Consider the following 17,323-nt stretch of genomic DNA (forward strand, 5'->3'; position numbering starts at 1 on the left):
CTGATGGGATTTGTAGTCCATGAACATCTGGAGAGCCGCAGGTTGCAGACCCCTGGTAAGTATAGTATTTAATTTATATACCTCCCTCCCCTGAAAGGCTCAGGGCGGTGCACAACAACATCAATAAACATAACATCGTACAACAACCATCAATAAATGCATCAATAAACATAGGGTCAATAAACATAACATCGCAATTCATAACATAGCATCTTATAGAATCAATATAGATTCAAGGTTTAACAATGCTAAAAATAGGTTTAGAGAATACTGGGGTTTTTTGTTTGTTTTGGCTGAAGTTGGAATCTGGAACATGTTTGTGGATAATAGCTACATGGAATCTCTAGATACCAATTGCTGGGGGACAGCAGTAGAGGAGGGCTGTTGCCTTCATGCTGTGCTCAGGAGGTCCCCAAAGGCCAGTAAGGAACATGATACTGCATTAGATGGACCTTTGGTTTGACCCCGCAGGACTTCTTCTATGTTCTTTATTTTCCAAAACTCACCAACCTGAGTCACTGAGCTGATACAAAATTAACACCCACTGATGTTAAAAGCTGAACTCAGTTTTTCTGTCCCCAAACTGCAAACCAGAGTGGTGACCTCATTCCTGTGCCGTATCAGCCACTACTGGGCGGTGGGGGGGGGGGGAGGTAGGAGGGAGTTCAAGTATTACGACCCATTCTCTGCCACACCCAGCAGCATCTCCAGCTTGATGTCACCACTTTTGCACAAGAGGGCTGCAGCTGCAATAGTTGGGGTTCTGTTCCTGAGGCCACTAATAATTGTGTCCCAAGAGATTCTTCTTTTGAGAAGGTGCCTTTGAGGGCTAAGGGCTGGGCTGTCAGGGAACAGACTACCTACGCCTAAAGAAAGTGGAGCCTGGGAAGTGTGGGACAGTAGAAAGTCTCACAGAACAGTAAAGGCAGACTGGTGGTGGAATGGGATGGGATGGGAAAAAAGAATTAAGATCAGTGGTGGGATTCAAAAATTTTAGTAACAGGTTCCGATAGGGGGTGGGATTCAAACAGTGGCATAGCGCCAATGGGGCTGGGCGGGGCATGACATGGGCGCGACCAGGCATTGCAGGGGTGGGGCATTCCTGGGCGGGGCTGTGGCAAGGACGTAGGGCAGGGGTCCCCAAACTACGGCCCGGGGGCCAAATGTGGCCCCCTGAAGGCATTTATCCGGCCCGCCAGGCATGGCAGCGATGACTCCATTCATGTGCAGTGGGGGCTCGAGGGAGAGGAGGAACCGGCCCCAACGGCCATTGATTGCAGTTACATGATGGCACCACCAAATCTCCATGCATTTTCTGACCCAGAGTTGGAAACCTTACATGTGGCAACGCCTGCTCCGCCCTTCCCTCTTGGCTACTCCATGTGTTGCTCTCAGGCTTTCTGTTCCGCCTCACTCCTATTGGCATCAGCCAGGCTGGCGAGTCGCTCGCTGGCTGCTAGGGAGGAAAGAACCCAGGAAGATACCTGATCCTGGGTTAGATGGAATGCTTCATTAGGAAAGTTCTGCTTTTTTTTTTTTTTTTACAGGGGAAGGTATTCCACAGCCTCCCCAACAATATTTGGAGCCCACCCTGTACTTGACATACTTTGGTCACTGTTCTAAAAATAGACCATGACAGAAAGGCTGAAAGGTGAAATCAAACATTTTACAATCATTTGTGCATAGGAATTTGTTCATAGTTTTTTTTAGTCCGGCCCTCCAACAGTCTGAGGGACAGTGAACTGGCCCCCTGTTTAAAAAGTTTGGGGACCCCTGACGTAGGGCATGCGCGCCCCAGCTGCAGTTCCCCTTCGCCCCACCTCTAGATTCAAATAATGACTGTTTAAAGTATTAAAAAAGCAATATACTGAAAGGTAGTGTATTATTTCTTTTTTATATAATTATATTGATTGATTTTAAATAATAACGTAAGGAGAGAAACCAAAAACTGTTTACAATTGCTAACATATTACAAACATATCTAATTGCCTATCTCTCTCAACCCCCCCCGACTAAAACATCCTATATTGCCTCCCTCCTTATTTCCCTCCCTCCCTACTTTCTACTTCTCCTTCAGATTCCTATAACTACTTTATCTATTCCACTTGAAAGAAAACTAATAGAGGGAGAGATCCAAAATCCTTAATCTAAAAGAGCAGTTTAAACTCTTCTCTTTCCAATATAAATTTCAAGGGGGAAAAAGAAAATGAAAAATCTTTACCTATAATACTTTCCCAACCTTTATACCAATGAACAAAAAGATAGAATTACTATATATTGTATTATTTCATACAGTTCATACACACGTGGGAAGGGGGGGGTGCCATGGGGCCGCAGGGGCCCTGGGGGCGATTTTGCATCCCCCACTTGACGAGATTTGTTGTACCCAGGGACAGAGATTACCCCCTTGTCCCTAGTGGAGTTAATAATTAATAACCAGTTCTACCGAATAAGTGTGAATAGGCTGCATCCCACCTCTGATTTAGATGAGGTTGAAGTGGAAGTGGAAGAGTAAGAACCAGATACCAGTCTTGGTCTGACGTGCTCCCCAATTTCTGGCAAGTCTTCACCCCTTAACTATAAGGGGCAAGGAAGATTGAAAACCGGTTGTGGTGGGTTTTCCGGGCTGTGTGGCCATGGTCTGGTGCATCTTATTCCTAACATTTCGCCTGCAACTGTGGCTGGCATCTTCAGAGGTGTATCACAGAGGGAAGTCTGTTACACACTGTGTCCAGTGAGAATGGGAATGTTTTAGTGGGGTATAAAATTGTCCATGTCCCCGGGTGGGGAACCAATCAGTAAGTGTTTGGGTGGAACTTGCTGTGCAAAAGGTTCTTTAAAAAAGACCACGGCTACATGGCCCGGAAAACCCACCACAACCAGTTGAATCTGGCTGTGAAAGCCTTCGACAATACGAAGATTGAAAAACTAGCCCTAATGCCATAACTGAGAGTCCAGGTATAATTATATAAAGACGAAATAAAGGACACAGTGCTGGTTTTATTGACCCTACCTGGTTACAATGATGAAACCCAGAAGTTTGACAGTACATCTACCAAAATGCAATGCCCCTATTTAGGAACAAAGCCCTTGAGTTACTAGCATTACTCCTTCGCATTACAGAAAGCCACATCTCTGCCACAATCTTACCTTCACTGCAACATGAAGCTTGGCGGTTTTTTTGGAAGGTCCTGAAGCTTCGTACGTTGTGCCATCCACATCCACAGACATGGTGAAGACAGGGGCATGGACCGGGCCCGACTGGGACAGTAGCTTGTACTGCAAACCAGGCCTTATCTGGTTCAGGCGCATCAAAGCATTCATGAGGTCTATTGCTTTGCTGTCAAGGACTGTCATGGGGGGAATCAGAGAAAATGAGGTGGAGCAGTGAATGAAGCAGTGAATTAAGAGCAGCAGAATGAAGCAGAAGAGCAGCAGTGAATGAAGAGCAGCAGAAAGTTTTGGCAAGTCAATTTTAGAGCCTTTGGTGATGAACAAAAACCAAGCTTCATAATTTACTCCAAGCTTCATAATTTACTCCATAATTTATCACTTATACCAGTGGTGGCAAACCTAGGGCACTCCAGATGTTCACGGATTACAATCCCCATCAGCCCCTGCCAGCATGGCCAATTGGCCATGTTGGCAGGGGCTGGTGGGGATTGTAGTCCATGAACATCTGGAGTGCCCGAGGTTCGCCACCACGGACTTAAACCATGCCATCTTGATTTTGTGGCGCTCCACAAAGGAACGCAAGCAGAAAAGGCTGGTGGTATCTTTCTCAAGGACTGTCCAATTTATGACAGTCATGAAATGCAAAGAGAGGAAACAGCTCATTTAAGGGAGTAGGCTCACTCAAGCAACTCTAAAAACTCCTGATTGCCTTGGCCCTGCTCACATGACGCCAACCATTTGCATTTACTTAACCCAGTATAGGGTTGCAAATGTTTCCCTGGGCCCCATTCCCTGGGCCTTTAATAGCAACCTGACACACAGGAAGTAGGCTGCTGAAGTTTTTCCCCCACCAAGCACTGAGAAAAGCGTTAGGAGAAACTTCACCTGCCAATCACTGTGTGCCAGGAGCAAGGCCAAGGAAAAAAGCTAGAAGTCCCTTCCACATCCAAAGAGGGAGCTTCGTAAGGGGCCCCGCCCACTGTAGCTGGGCTTTGCCAACTAGAATGTAGCCCCACCCTTGAGTGATGACATGATAATTACGACAAGGGAAAGACAGGCTTTGGTTGCCAGGCTATGGCTGTAGTTGACAGAACTCTGGCTGCCATAGCAACTTTCCAACTGTTACTGGCAGTGCCCTGTTTTCCTGATGCCCAGTGGAAATCTGTCCATCTTGTACCGATACAAACAAACAAATGATTTCTACACGTGTCCTTCATGCAGTTGAGGAAGAGGACTCCAGTCCATAAAAGTTCATGCTAGAATTAAAATGTTTGATTTGAAGTTGCTGCAGGACTCCTGTTGGTTTTCCTTTGCAACAGATGGGGAATGTTTTGGTCACCAAGTGGTACATAACAGTTTACAAAGCTAGTCTCCGCATGAAATCAGCATTATCTAACTGATACTTCAAGCTTAGAAATGCGGGTAGTGGGGGTGTTGCTTGTCCCAAAAGATAACAACTGTGCAAGGAGTCAGAGAGGGAGTAATTCTGATGATAAAAGTTTGTGCTTGCCAAAGGCCACATCATAAAAGCAAATACAACATTATTGACTAAGGACAGCAGCTGCTGACATGTTACAACTTGCCAGACAACACAACAGTTGTGAAGGGTCATGTACCCAGGATATTGTGGCTCATTTTTCAGGGGTCCCTCACTGAAGCTAATGTGGTACTGTAGAAGGAACACAACCATGTCTGATCCCACATCCTCCAGAATTTCCTGACAATGAAGCCCCTCTGAAAACATAACCAGCCTGAGGGCATCCTTACTTTTCCTCAAGTTACGCTTCATCTTCTTATTGGGATCTTTATCATCCCCCAATCCGTCTTCAAAAGGCCTCTTCAAAGCAGAAGAGCCTGCACCTAAAAGAGAACACTCATCATTAGAAAGGTTAAGCACAACACAAACTTAGCTTACATTCAAGTATTGTTAATAATTATTGCCCAGAATGCAAGTTCTATGTGCTCCAAACTAATTAAAATCCTGTGCCAAGGAAAGCTGGCATGTGGAGCCACCTGACACTGAGCACATCCTTCAATTCATTTTGTGTCGTCTACTATCCAGACTCCCAGGTGGAGGTAGATCCTTCCCAATATCTGGTACCTGCAATCCTCATGTTGAAGATTCCAGGGGCTGAACCTGAGGTGCAAAGAGACGCCTAACCTATCACCAAGTCCGCATCCCTTGTCTCCCCTTAAGGCAATTCCTGCAGCCTGCATAAATCTGCAGGGTTTCTGTTTTGCTTCTCCTGGAGGAGAAGGTGGGAGCCTTGAAGGGCAATGACTATCAACCCCACCCCTTTGTGACCCAAAGTAGACGGACACTCCTTTGACTGGGATTAACTGGAGGCAGAGAGCGAGACGGGGTAACTGAGATCTATAACCTACGTACACCAGAATAGTCCTGAGTGAAAACTCTCAAATTAGCAGGTAGTGTATAATTAAAATTGGTTTTATTAAAGAATACAAATAGTAAAACAAGAAATTTATTTTAAGTAATGACATATGCACACAAAGCATACCAAGAGCTGACTAAGAGAAAAGGGAGGAAGTTGGATGGGTGTCAGGCATGGGTGATAATTACCAGTCTTGAAGGGACATCTGGGGAAAGCAGAGCTGAAGAGGAAAACGACCAGCGTTTCCAGGAGCAAAGGAAAGAGCCCCATGTAAGGGGGGGGGGGGGCATGCACAGATCCAAAACACACCAATATTTATAACCCCAAATAGGACCTGAGGCAGTATGAAATAAGCTGGCAGGAAAGCCAGAGACAAAGAATTGATTATTTTTTGAGATTCCAACAAAAAGATAGGAGAGGCTTGATGAGTAGCCCGGACGGAAGAGAATGTCTGGACTGTTCTCTTGAATACTGGTTGATTGAAGGGATGGGTGAGGATAGGCTAAGTCAGGGGTGTCCAGTTCTGGCGCCCCAGATGTTCATGGACTACAACTGGCCATGCTGGCAGGGACTGATAGGAATTGTAGTCCATGAACATCTGGGGTGCCAGAACTGGACTTCCCAGGGCTAAGTAATTGTTTGCAAGGAGCACCTTAGGGTGTCACTGTGGGAATTAGCTGGCCTCGCTGTGCAGCCAAGCATACTTTAGGGCCAGGGGAAAAGCAAAGCAGCCAACCACCTTCCTGCTCAGGCTTGACATGCAAGATGGATCCCAAAATCCTTTGAGAGGCATCCATTCTGTGGGGAGAAGTTGTCTTACCTTTACCCCAGACTTTGGCCCCTATGCCTTTATGGCACCCCTTAATGGGAGGAGCGGTCTGACTGCTTTCTGACTGCTTTCCAAATTGCCAGAAATCTAATCTACAACCCCATGTGGAAAATTCAAAGCTGGAATGTTCCATATTGATGGCAGCCCAGTCTCTTCTTCAAAGACCCCCACAATAGGAGGAGAATAATAATACTTTGGATTTATACCCTGCTTTTTTCAACTATAAGGAGTCTCAAAGTGGCTTATGAACTCCTTCCCTTCCTCTCCCCACAACAGATACCTTGTGAGGTAGGTGGGGTTGAGAGAGTTCTGGGAGAACTGTGACTAGCCCAAGGTCACCCAGCAGGCTTCTTGTGGAAGAGCAGGGAAATGAATCCAGTTCACCGGATAAAAGTCCATTTCTTATGTGGAACAGTGGAGAATCAAACCCAGTTCCCCAGATTAGAGTCCACTGCTCTTAACTACTATACCATGCTGGCTTTCATCATCTGTATGGAATTCTTCTCTCCACTTGCCAGGATAGCACAGGCAATCAGCTTGCCAAACATTTAACATACATCTCCTAAATGACTCAAGTGATACGCATTCAGTCACACTAGAGAGAGCAAACAGTGCAGTGAAGCAGTCAAAATTTGCACTTTAGCTACAGAAGCTCCTTCCACAAAGCTGCTTTGGAGACGTCTAATTTCTGGCAACAGCCAAAAAGATAACTGCATAACAACCTTCCCTAAAATAATTGTTGGCAAGGTGAGAGACAAGATGGATGAAGTTAAGATAAGTTCTGGGTGGAGGTCTCACTACCCCCAACTCTAGTCTTCGTTTCCATCCTGGACAAGAATACCCTTCTATCCAGACAGCTCTGGACTATAGAAAGGACTTTACTCAGAACTCAGCTAATTCTATTTTTAAAGCAGCCTTAATGTCCTAAAAGAGACCAATAAAGTCAGGAAATGAAACCCAACATGAAAAAAAAAATACGAGGGACAATATTGACTTTGCTTTTCAGTAAATCCCAGATTGATGGCTAAATGGAGAACGCTTTGCCTGCCTCCGGTGAAAGGATGCAGCATTCGACAAAGCGAAGCCTCATCAGTGCCAACTGAATACCACAGCAGGAGTCATTTCAGCCAGCAGCCAGCTTAAAGACAACCTGGGAACTAGGGGAGGTGCTAAGAAAAACTGCACGTGCCCCTACAAAGCTGTGAGGTTGCCGCCTCCTCTTTGCTCTAATATGCTTCCCAGTACTGGCCTTTGCAGACTACTTTCTCTTCCTCCATTCTCCAAAGCAGTCTTCAGAAAAATACCCTCTGGCTGCACCACAATTGCTCCCAAGTCTACATAAAACAGGTGGCCCATGACTGTGGAACTCTCTTTCTATGTCTGGAAAAGCCCCAAACCTAAGCTTATCATTTGGAGATCCTGCAAAACCTCCTAAGCTGGGACGGCCTTTCTTAGCTAGAACTGAAAAGCAGCAGGATCGTTTTAATTCAGGGCTACACTTCAGGATGTTCTTCGGTGCCACATTTTGATGCTGTGTGCTTAATTTAGTTTGCCCCTCGTTGTCATTCTCCCCTCATTTGGACCTCTGCTGTTCTTGACGCATTTGCAGGACAGCTGCACACGCAAAGCCAGGGTAGTACATACAAGCATGTTGGTTCACACTGGGGTAAACACACGAAGTTGCCTTACAACTTATGAGTCAAGCCCCTGGTCTATCAAAGTCAGTCATTAACTGGTTAGAGCTCTCCAGGGACTCATGTGGAGGTCTTTCACACCACCAACTATTTGACCCTTTAAATTTGGGATGCAGATGATTCAACCTGAAATGCTCGGCATGCCAAGCCAGTGTTTACTGCTGGGCCACAGCCCCACCCAAACGTACTTGCTTAACAAAACTAATAAGCACAGCTCTGAGAAGATGAGAGATTCAGAACTCCACTTCCTAGATTTCTTTAGGGAAGTGATGCTTTAACAAGAAATCAACTTATTTCATTCCAGGTAGGCTAACTATATGATCATCAAATGGAACTCTTCAATACGTTTCTTGAAGAGAACTAAGAAACAGAACCCCTAGACGATATCCAGGACGAGCAGCGGCCATCACTAATTGTTCCCATACGTTCCACAGCAAAATCTACGGAAAAGCCAATAGTGAAGTTTCAGATCAGTAACTCAACTGATTTCAACAAATAATGCTGTTCTCTTAGCTTGGGGCAAGCTAGATAGGCACCAGAATAAATCATCCCTCTCTTTTGTATGCTCACATTCCTTAATGGTTAAACGACTAGCTGGTGAGGGACCCACCAACAATAACAGAAGACAAAGAGTTAATTTTCCCTAGCTGCCAGCTTAACGAAGCCTTACTCTACACAACAAGAGTTGGCATGGTTAGTCAGAGAGCAAGAGAGATGGACCGTCTTGCCCCACTTTCCCATTTTTACTGGGGTACTGATAAAGCCAAATCCAGTTTAAGAATCCTGACAGTCAGTCTATTCCAGAGGTGTCAAACTCGCGGCCCTCCAGATGTTATGGACTACACCTCCCATCATCCCCTGCCAGCATCATGCTGGCAGGGGATGATGGGAACTGTAGTCCACAACATCTGGAGGGCTACGAGTTTGAGACCTGTGGACTCTATTCAGATGCAGCAAGATCCAAGTATCCCAATATCAACATCTATCAGGTACTGGGAAGGTGTGGAAGGGAACTGGATTCTCTATCAATGTTCATCATTTGCCTTTGTAGGAACCAACTCCCCAGTAACCGAGGATATCACAGGATCAATGCTCCTAGTTTAAAACAGTCTTTGCCTTTATAGTCAAGAAGTCATTCGTTCTTTGACAATAGTGGGCACTGAAGAGGCGCTGTCTTAATTGCTAGAAAGCTCCGTGCACAAATGAGGCAGGATCCCAAGATTTTGTTTCCCAGTAAGAGGTCAAAAGACGGAGGGTTCTCTGTGGCACCTCAATTTCGGTCACAGAAGAGCCTCCCCTTGCACCAATCACCCACATGCCCTAAAGGCAGTCTGCATCAGGAACAGCCTTCAGGAGAGTTACAACGTGATAGTAGCTGGAATTGTCGATGCAGTCCCTAAAAAACTATCAATCATTTCATGGAAACTGGATTTAATATTCTTAACCCTCAGTAACTGGCCCGAGCAATACCTGTTCCCTGCATGCAGTGGGAAACAAGAAGAAATATATAGATCAGACGTTTGCAGGGAGCTTGACTAGTGAAACCACAAAACTATGCAGTGTTCATAAATTAAACTTGAGCGGTCTGGGGGTGGGGTGGGGGGAACAATAGGATTTCTTGTGGTTTTTCATTTCAATTTATATCCTGATTTCTCCCATGCTCAAGGCAGCTTCTATCTAAAGTAATTTAGAAAAAAAACCCCTTCAAATCCTGTTTCAAATATCAATAGGACAGCATAAAACAACGGCAAGCTCTGTCCTGCCAAAACACAGAGGGATGTATTTTTGCTGCAAGGCCAATAAGAAGGTGCACTGCCCAAGTTCTTTGGGCAGCTAACTCTAAACACATATTTAACAAAAAGAAGCAGTGCAATGGTCAGTCTTGTTCTAAACAGCATTGATTGACGCTCCTGCACCAGTCTGCTTTGCCTCAAGAAACCCACCTTCTTTGTCGGTTCCTGACCAGGAATATTTCTGGAACGATTTATTAGATGGGAGAGGATCCATCTCCAGCACCTTATAGATCTGACCAAAAGCCGACAGTCTCAATGCATGCTGCAAAAAACAAGATTGGTTATTCTCAAGCAATGCTGTGCTGATACCCTTCTACACGACAAAGACTGCTCCAGAACACCGAGGAAATAGCAGCCACAAGCCAAGAGCAGGATCCGGTTCCCAAACGAGCTGTCAACAAGGAACAGCCAAGCTGCAGGCATGATGATGCTGGTATATAATGAGCTGCAAGGAAAGGACTTCGTTTCTGTGAGCAACTCGACTTTCCTTAATCAACTTAAAGCACTGTGAGGTAACCAAGTCTCTGGGGGCAAGAAGGAAGTCCATTGCAAGGAGGGGTGGACAGGGGAGCTGGAGATACTGCACCAATTCTTCCCTACCTGCCTCCTCTCCCAAAGGAAGAAGAACAGTTTGGATGGATACCCCGCCTTTCTATTCTATAAGGAAACTAAATGGGGCTTATAAACTCCTTTCCCTTCTTTTTCCCACAACAGACACCTTGTGAGGTAGGTGGGGCTGAGAGAGTTCCAAAGAACTGTGACTACCCCAAGGTCACCCAGCAGGAATGTAGGAGTGTGGAAACACATCTGGTTCACCAGATAAGCCTCTGTCACTCAGGTAGAGGAGTGGGAAATCAAACCTGGTTCTCCAGATTAGAGTCCACCAACTCTTAACCACTACCCCATGCTGGATCTCAGACCATCAGGAGAGATGCAGACCATCTATATCAGTAACAGACAGAGGAAACCCAGGACAGGGTAGTGATCGCAATGCTGGATTAATAGTTGGGAGACGTAGATTCAAATCACTACTTAGGCAGAAGGCTCACAAGGTGACACATGGTCACTCTCAGCTTAACCTACATCACAGGATCATTGTGAGGATAACAGAGAAGGAAACCATGTATGGAAGAAGAATGGGGAAACACATGAAAGATAAAGGCAGTCTCATTTCATAAAAAGGGAAATTTCTAAGATTTACATCATGAAAGACATTCACAAAGGACAAAACTCATTGGCTTATTTCTTGCTGCCGTAATAGATGGCCAAAGGGATGCCTGGAATCGCTCTATGTAAAGCTGCAGGAATATTTTACCTGGGCACTATGGGTAATGGCTTCTCGTTGTTGAACAGTCAGGTTGGACAAGGCATCTGTCGGCTCCCGCTCACAGGGGTCATGAACACCAGGCCCACCTACAGGGCAAGAACACAGAATAATTCATGTTAAGGGAGAGGGGGTAACTCATTTCCTCCTCACAGGGCTGTTGTGAGGAAGTAAGGTCGAGGCACAAAAACCATGGGGAGGCCCATCTCCTTTTGATGATGAGGAAGCTGGTTTTAAACTTCTGTTTCCACCAAACGTTTAAGCTGATTCTTTGTTGCCAAACTGCTGGTTTTATTGATGAATTATTTTTACACATTGTATGTGCTAAAGTGAAGAGACAGAAAGCAGTGATAAAGACTGGAAGGAGGGAAGCTGAAGAAGAAGAAGAAAAAAAAGGAGGAGTTTGGATTTATACCCACCTTTCTCTCCTGTAAGGAGACCAAGGTGGCCTACAAACTCTTTTCCCTTTCTCTCCCCACAACAGACACCTTGTGAGGTCAGTGGGGCTGAGAGAGTTCCGAAGAACTGTGACTAGCCCAATGTCATCCAGCAGGAATGTAGGAGTGCGGAAACACATCTGGTTCACCAGATAAGCCTCAGTCACTCAGGTGGAGGAGTGGGGAATCAAACCCAGTTCTCCAGATTAGAATCCACCTGCTCTTAACTACTACACCACACTGGCTAAACGATCTGTTCCAACATTGTTTTCTTGGGTTACCACTTAAGAGTGAAGGCATCCAAAACCTCTCACCCCCATTGCTTGGAAAAGTAAACAAATATGCCTGTGTCCTACTCTTTATCTTTCACTGCAGGAGGAAGAAAGGTCTGGATCAGAGACTGATGAAGTCCTCAGGCACCAAAAACACCACTGGGGCTCAGTTTGTGACTCAATATTCTTTCAGCGAGTTCATTCATTCAATATTCATTCACTGCCATGTATAACTCTCACTCTCCCTCCCCCCTTAGTTTTCGTATAGCAGCACACCAGCTTCCTCATAGACGGTACATGGGCTTTTTCAGATTGGACCAAAATAGAATGCCTACCACTGGCCTTGACAGAAGTCAGTATGTTCCCCTGAAGATGACATGCCTCCCAAATCAAACACCTTTGGAGACTTCAGGTAAGTCAACCTCTGTCTGCTCAGTTCCCTACCTGAGAAACTGGAGCAACTAGCAACCTGCATCAGAGGGCTGGGTAGATGAACATAATAAATGTAAATGCAACTTATCTAACAGAAATGATGTAACTGCCAGTGTTGCCTATATTCATGGATGTTTAAACACAGAAGCCTCTCAATCAGTCTATGTGCTTGAAGAAAGAGTGTGCAAAGGAAGTCCTCACAAGACTGGAAATAAATAGGGTGGCACAGAATTGCTAGAGCAGCTCTTACCAGGTAACAGGATTCCCGACGCCAAACACTCCATCACTCGCCTCAGAGCTTCACCGGCACCCAAAGGTCTATTGCATGTGCCGATCGCTTTCTCGCATATAAGCTCCAGTGGCTACAAGATATTGGGATTGTGGTCAGTGCTGATGCCACTATTGGGGAATGACAACATTATTCCGTATCATTTTTATTAAAATCAGTTCTATCACAAGCCATGGAGACAGCCAGTAGTGGGGCCTTGGAGGCTACATTTTACGTGGCCTGTGTCTTGAGAGAATGCTGACAGTGTAAACTACTGTGGCAACTGTACTATTAGGTTGAAAGCTGCAGGGCTTAAAATGGGAATGACTGTATTGTCGAAGGCTTTCACAGCCAGATTCAACTGGTTGTGGTGAGTTTTCCGGGCTGTGTGGTCGTGGTCTGGTGCATCTTGTTCCTAACGTTTCGCCTGCATCTGTGGCTGGCATCTTCAGAGGTGTATCGCAGAGGGAAGTCTGTTACACACTGTGTCCAGTGAGAATGAGTATGTTTTAGTGGGGTATAAAATTGTCATGTCCCCGGGTGGGGAACCAATCACTAAGTGTTTGGGTGGAACTTGCTATGCAAAGGTGTGGTTGATAGTATAGTATTGCAGGTGGGGGTTTTCAGTCCAGGGAGTGATTCACATTTGCACATTCGTGTAGATTATACTTTAATAAATTTAATTTAGTCCGGCAAACAAATCACATGTGCAAAAGCACACACAGAGGGACACAAACCATTCAAAGCATGCATTGTAATGACTGCTGAATTTCTCCACATGTGCTTCAGGCTAGCACAGGGCAATAAGAGCATCATCTACGGACATTTTCCATCCAAGACAAATGGGAGCTGCATCAAGCTCCATTCACTTCAACTCGCGTGAGAACCCCCAAGTGGATTGTATAATATAGTCTACTCCCATTAAGGGCTAAGGAACTACCAAGTTCCTTAATTGCAAAGAAATCTGCACAGCATCCTGCTTTTATCTTTCTCCACAAGCATCTCAAATATTTACCAAATGCTATTGGCTCTGCTGTACCCCAGTACTCACCCATCCTTTAAGTGGCGCCCAGGTGGGGACTCTGTTGCACAAATCTCGCAGAATACGCAGCACAATTACACAGGACTTTAGTCCGTTTGCCCTGGCCTAAAACAAACAGAACTGTTCCAATCCACCTGCAAAACACTCAACCTACACAACTCAAAGAATAAATTTAGGTGGTTTTTTAAAAAAAATATATGAAGTTTGTAGGAATAGACTTTTTTGAGAAAAAAGAGACTATAACAGCATTGAAACAAACATACATGCAAAAATCAAAACCAACAGCGAAGTTAACCCCACTCCAAAAAAGACAAAGAAAAGAAGAGAGGGGAATCTCTTTGTTTTTAAAGAACACAGGATTTTAAAAGGCAAAAGCATCAGCAATATGATGTAGCTTCACAACCACACTAAATCAGCTGACTTATCATCTGCCATTGACACTGCAGAAACCTGAGCTGACAAGTCTGTACATACTAAGTTGTTGAGTAGAGAGGGATACTGAAAAAAGCTAAAAATTAAGGAGGAGGCATTTCAGGAGGGGTCTCAGATAACCTTGCAAGGCTACGATAAGGTAAGAACGAAAAGCCAACCTGGAACCATTTGGCGTGCCGCAGAGATGCCAAAGCATCAAGGCATTTCTGCCTGTCCAGTAAGTCCGGAGGATCTTTCATCGCAACACTGTCTACTGGGGAAATGGGAATATAAGAAAACAAGAAGAAGAGACAGACACAGTTTGACCAAGGGGTTTCTGTCACAAGTACACAGAACAGTGGCAGCATGACGGGCAGTTAATAAGGCTCCCAGAATTTCTTGCTTCTTTTCCCCCCCAGAAGTACAAAATGTAGTTTTCAATTCAGCTTTTTTTCCCCACTGGTAGTAAATATGCATAGATGCAACAGAGGCAAAATTAAGGCATTTGTTCAATGGCCAGTCAGTCAGTCAATCTGGGATCTTATTAAAAAATGTAAAGTATTTGAGGCAGGCAATATAAAGTGCAGCACTTTGCTTGATTCCTTCCAGTTTTAAAAGGTTTTCAAAGCTGAGGGGCAGATTAGTATGTTTCAAAATGTTGACGTTCTGTTGCCTGGGGCTGTCGGGGAGAGGGCCGCCTTCCTTGATGCAATGCTAATTTTTGTTTTCAGTGATAGATCATTCAGATTCTGTTCATATCCTGACAGGCTCCAACTTGCAATTCATTCAAAGAGTGATCAGATGTTGCCGTAAATATCCCAGGGATCAGGGGGTCCTGGGTGCTCAGAAATCTGAAGATAGTGCTCAAAAAATGGATATTTTTTTTCCTTTTAGCCCAAGCTTCAATCCAGACGCAAGATTTTGCCAGTCAACAACAGACATCTCTGAATATGTACATCCTGCTTTTAGGAAGTTACTTTTCGAAATGATTAGACACATTTTTTTTCCCACTGGGGCAACTGGAATTTATTTTAAAAAGGGAAATGTTAAAATATACCACACTATTTTAATACTGACAATTGCTGCTGACGAGGTATTAGAGAAACCCATGGGGAAAGAGCCATCTCATCGTTGAGATGCTGAGTACATAGCTTTGTGCTTGTGGAATGTCCCAGGGTCAATTCCCAGTTAGAAGTATCTCTAGGAAAGACCCTTGGGGCTGAGACCTTGGAGAGTTACTGTCAATCTGGGTACATGCAACTGACAGATCAACCATTTGACACGGTACGAAACAGCCTCACACACATTCAATGTAAAATGCCGCCATCCGTTAGTGGGTGGGGGCAGCCAAGATCTGGAAAGTAAACACAGCCTTTTGAAATTCAACAGAAGCCCCTTCCAAAACAAACTGAAAAGTTTGCACCTGTCTTATCAGCAATACGTGGGCAGCTTGTTAGAACACCAGATGTTCTTGGAGTTCTATTTTCTGCCATGCTCTCAAAACAACAATTTGCAAGGCAGTACCTTTATCTACCTTTATTTATTTATTTTTACATTTTTATACCGCCCCATCCCCTAGGGGCTCTGGGCGGTGTACAACGACTTAAAATACAATAAATAAGTTATTAAAATCTTTAAAACAGCGGTAACACTATACTAATAATATTGATGCAGGGAGATCTGGAGGTACGGGAACACAAAGCGGGCCACATTTATAATCTTATCTACTAGGCTAGCCGGGAGATGAGAGAGATGCCTTTTCCTCTAAATTCAACAAGGGGTCCCAGCTTGTAGTTTGAGGAACGCTACAACCATAAACACGTGGAAGGATTTTAAATCAGCAGAATGTAAACCTCAATGAGAAGCCTGCGTTGGCTTATACCCCCTGGCTTTGGTGCTGGAAACAAGCAGCAAAGTGCCACACAGTTATTGTCAGACCCCCGTGAACTTTGCAGCAGATATTTGTATTGTGTTTGCATTACCCTCATCACCAAAATTGCAACAAGATTAATCCGTGCTACTCCCAATAAAAGCTGCAAAGTCGTAAATGGGATTAGCCGCTGTGTGGTTTATAAGTGGGAAAAAAGGGTACTTTGGCAATTTTAGTTGCTGTTAGGATTTTTTCCCCTCCCCACTTTTGTCAGCATTTTTTTAGTCACTGCCGGAGGAAGGGCTGTGCCATTTGCATTCTTCAGCGGTTAAACCAAGATCCGTTGTGTGAAACAAAACATTTGATGGGGGGGGGGGGGGGGAGACAACAACAGAAACATCTGCTTCAAGAGCATGCTTTTGTACAAAACAGAAACTGTCAATGAGTGAGTAGAATCTCTTTCCACAGTTAGGAAACGACAAGTGATTGACCGGCTGCAAGGCTGTCCTGCCAACCATGCGAAGGTTACGTGGCCCCTGTCTCACAAGAAAATCATGCAACCGGGTAACCATTAAAGGCTGCTGGCATGCCAACAAGTGAGAGAATTTTGCTTGAGCAAAACAGATCCTCCCTCTGTGCCTTAATGCGTCACCCGGAGGAAGATAACCAACGTGAAAGTGCGGCATCGACTTTGACGGTGCTTGTTCAGTGTTAACAGAAGAGGCCACAGTAAAAGCTTTTTGAAAACAGCAAGGCCATCAAGAAGTTCGGCCTCTGGGTGCTCTTGCGGTGGCATTCCCCGCCTTTGCAGACAGTCAATGTGTGAGAATTAAGTATCATAGGGAAACAGAAAGATGGAGAGAGGGAAGAGACAGCAAGGAGAGTTGGGTGGCTTGTGGCATCAGGAGTCAGTTTTAGCAATCCTCACTAGACCAGCCATGTCGGTTCATGCTGTGCCTGCCTGTCAGGAAAGGGGAAAACATTTATAAAAAGCCTTCCTTTCTGCTTCACATTTAACATTAACCAATTTACTCCACTCTAGGGGCAGAGAGGGAGAAGATGGGGTCGTGCACCACAATCAAAACAAATCCAGGGTGGAACACCATTGCATGGGACTAATCTCAAACTTTTAGTTATCTTCTGTATTCATTCCCTATTTTCTAGCTTTCTTTTTTTGGTCCAATGGTCCTGTGCGTGCCAGCTGTTTAAGAGCAGAAGAAGGGTGGGAGTCATGGCTACAGGACATAACAAGTACTCTCAATCCAGCTTCCACCTGGCCAATTAAAACTGCTACCCTGCTTTTGTGGACATGGTCCTCCCAAGATGAAAGGGAGCAGCTCAAGAATTCCACATTTACAGTCTTTGTTTCTCGGTTCATTCCAGC

The 17,323-nt window shown here is 44.9% G+C and overlaps 1 protein-coding gene across 6 annotated transcripts in view; it reads right to left on the reverse strand.

Annotated features, from left to right (window-relative positions):
• Positions 1–17,323, reverse strand: part of LOC125441611 (spermatid perinuclear RNA binding protein) — a 90,051-nt gene that overhangs the window by 17,913 nt on the left and 54,815 nt on the right. For 4 of the 6 annotated variants that reach the window (XM_048512262.1, XM_048512263.1, XM_048512264.1 and 1 more), the window contains exons 6-12: positions 14,249–14,343; positions 13,668–13,763; positions 12,599–12,710; positions 11,199–11,296; positions 10,034–10,145; positions 4,942–5,034; positions 3,151–3,350 (exon numbers count right to left, since the gene is read on the reverse strand). In XM_048512262.1, coding sequence (XP_048368219.1) covers positions 3,151–3,350; positions 4,942–5,034; positions 10,034–10,145; positions 11,199–11,296; positions 12,599–12,710; positions 13,668–13,763; positions 14,249–14,343 — 806 coding nt within the window. The remainder of the gene's footprint in view (positions 1–3,150; positions 3,351–4,941; positions 5,035–10,033; positions 10,146–11,198; positions 11,297–12,598; positions 12,711–13,667; positions 13,764–14,248; positions 14,344–17,323) is intronic. The other 2 variants (XM_048512265.1, XM_048512267.1) reach the window with 1 other exon arrangement.

Source organism: Sphaerodactylus townsendi, linkage group LG12 (assembly GCF_021028975.2).
Source record: "Sphaerodactylus townsendi isolate TG3544 linkage group LG12, MPM_Stown_v2.3, whole genome shotgun sequence".
In the NCBI taxonomy this organism is placed as follows: Eukaryota; Metazoa; Chordata; class Lepidosauria; order Squamata; family Sphaerodactylidae; genus Sphaerodactylus; species Sphaerodactylus townsendi.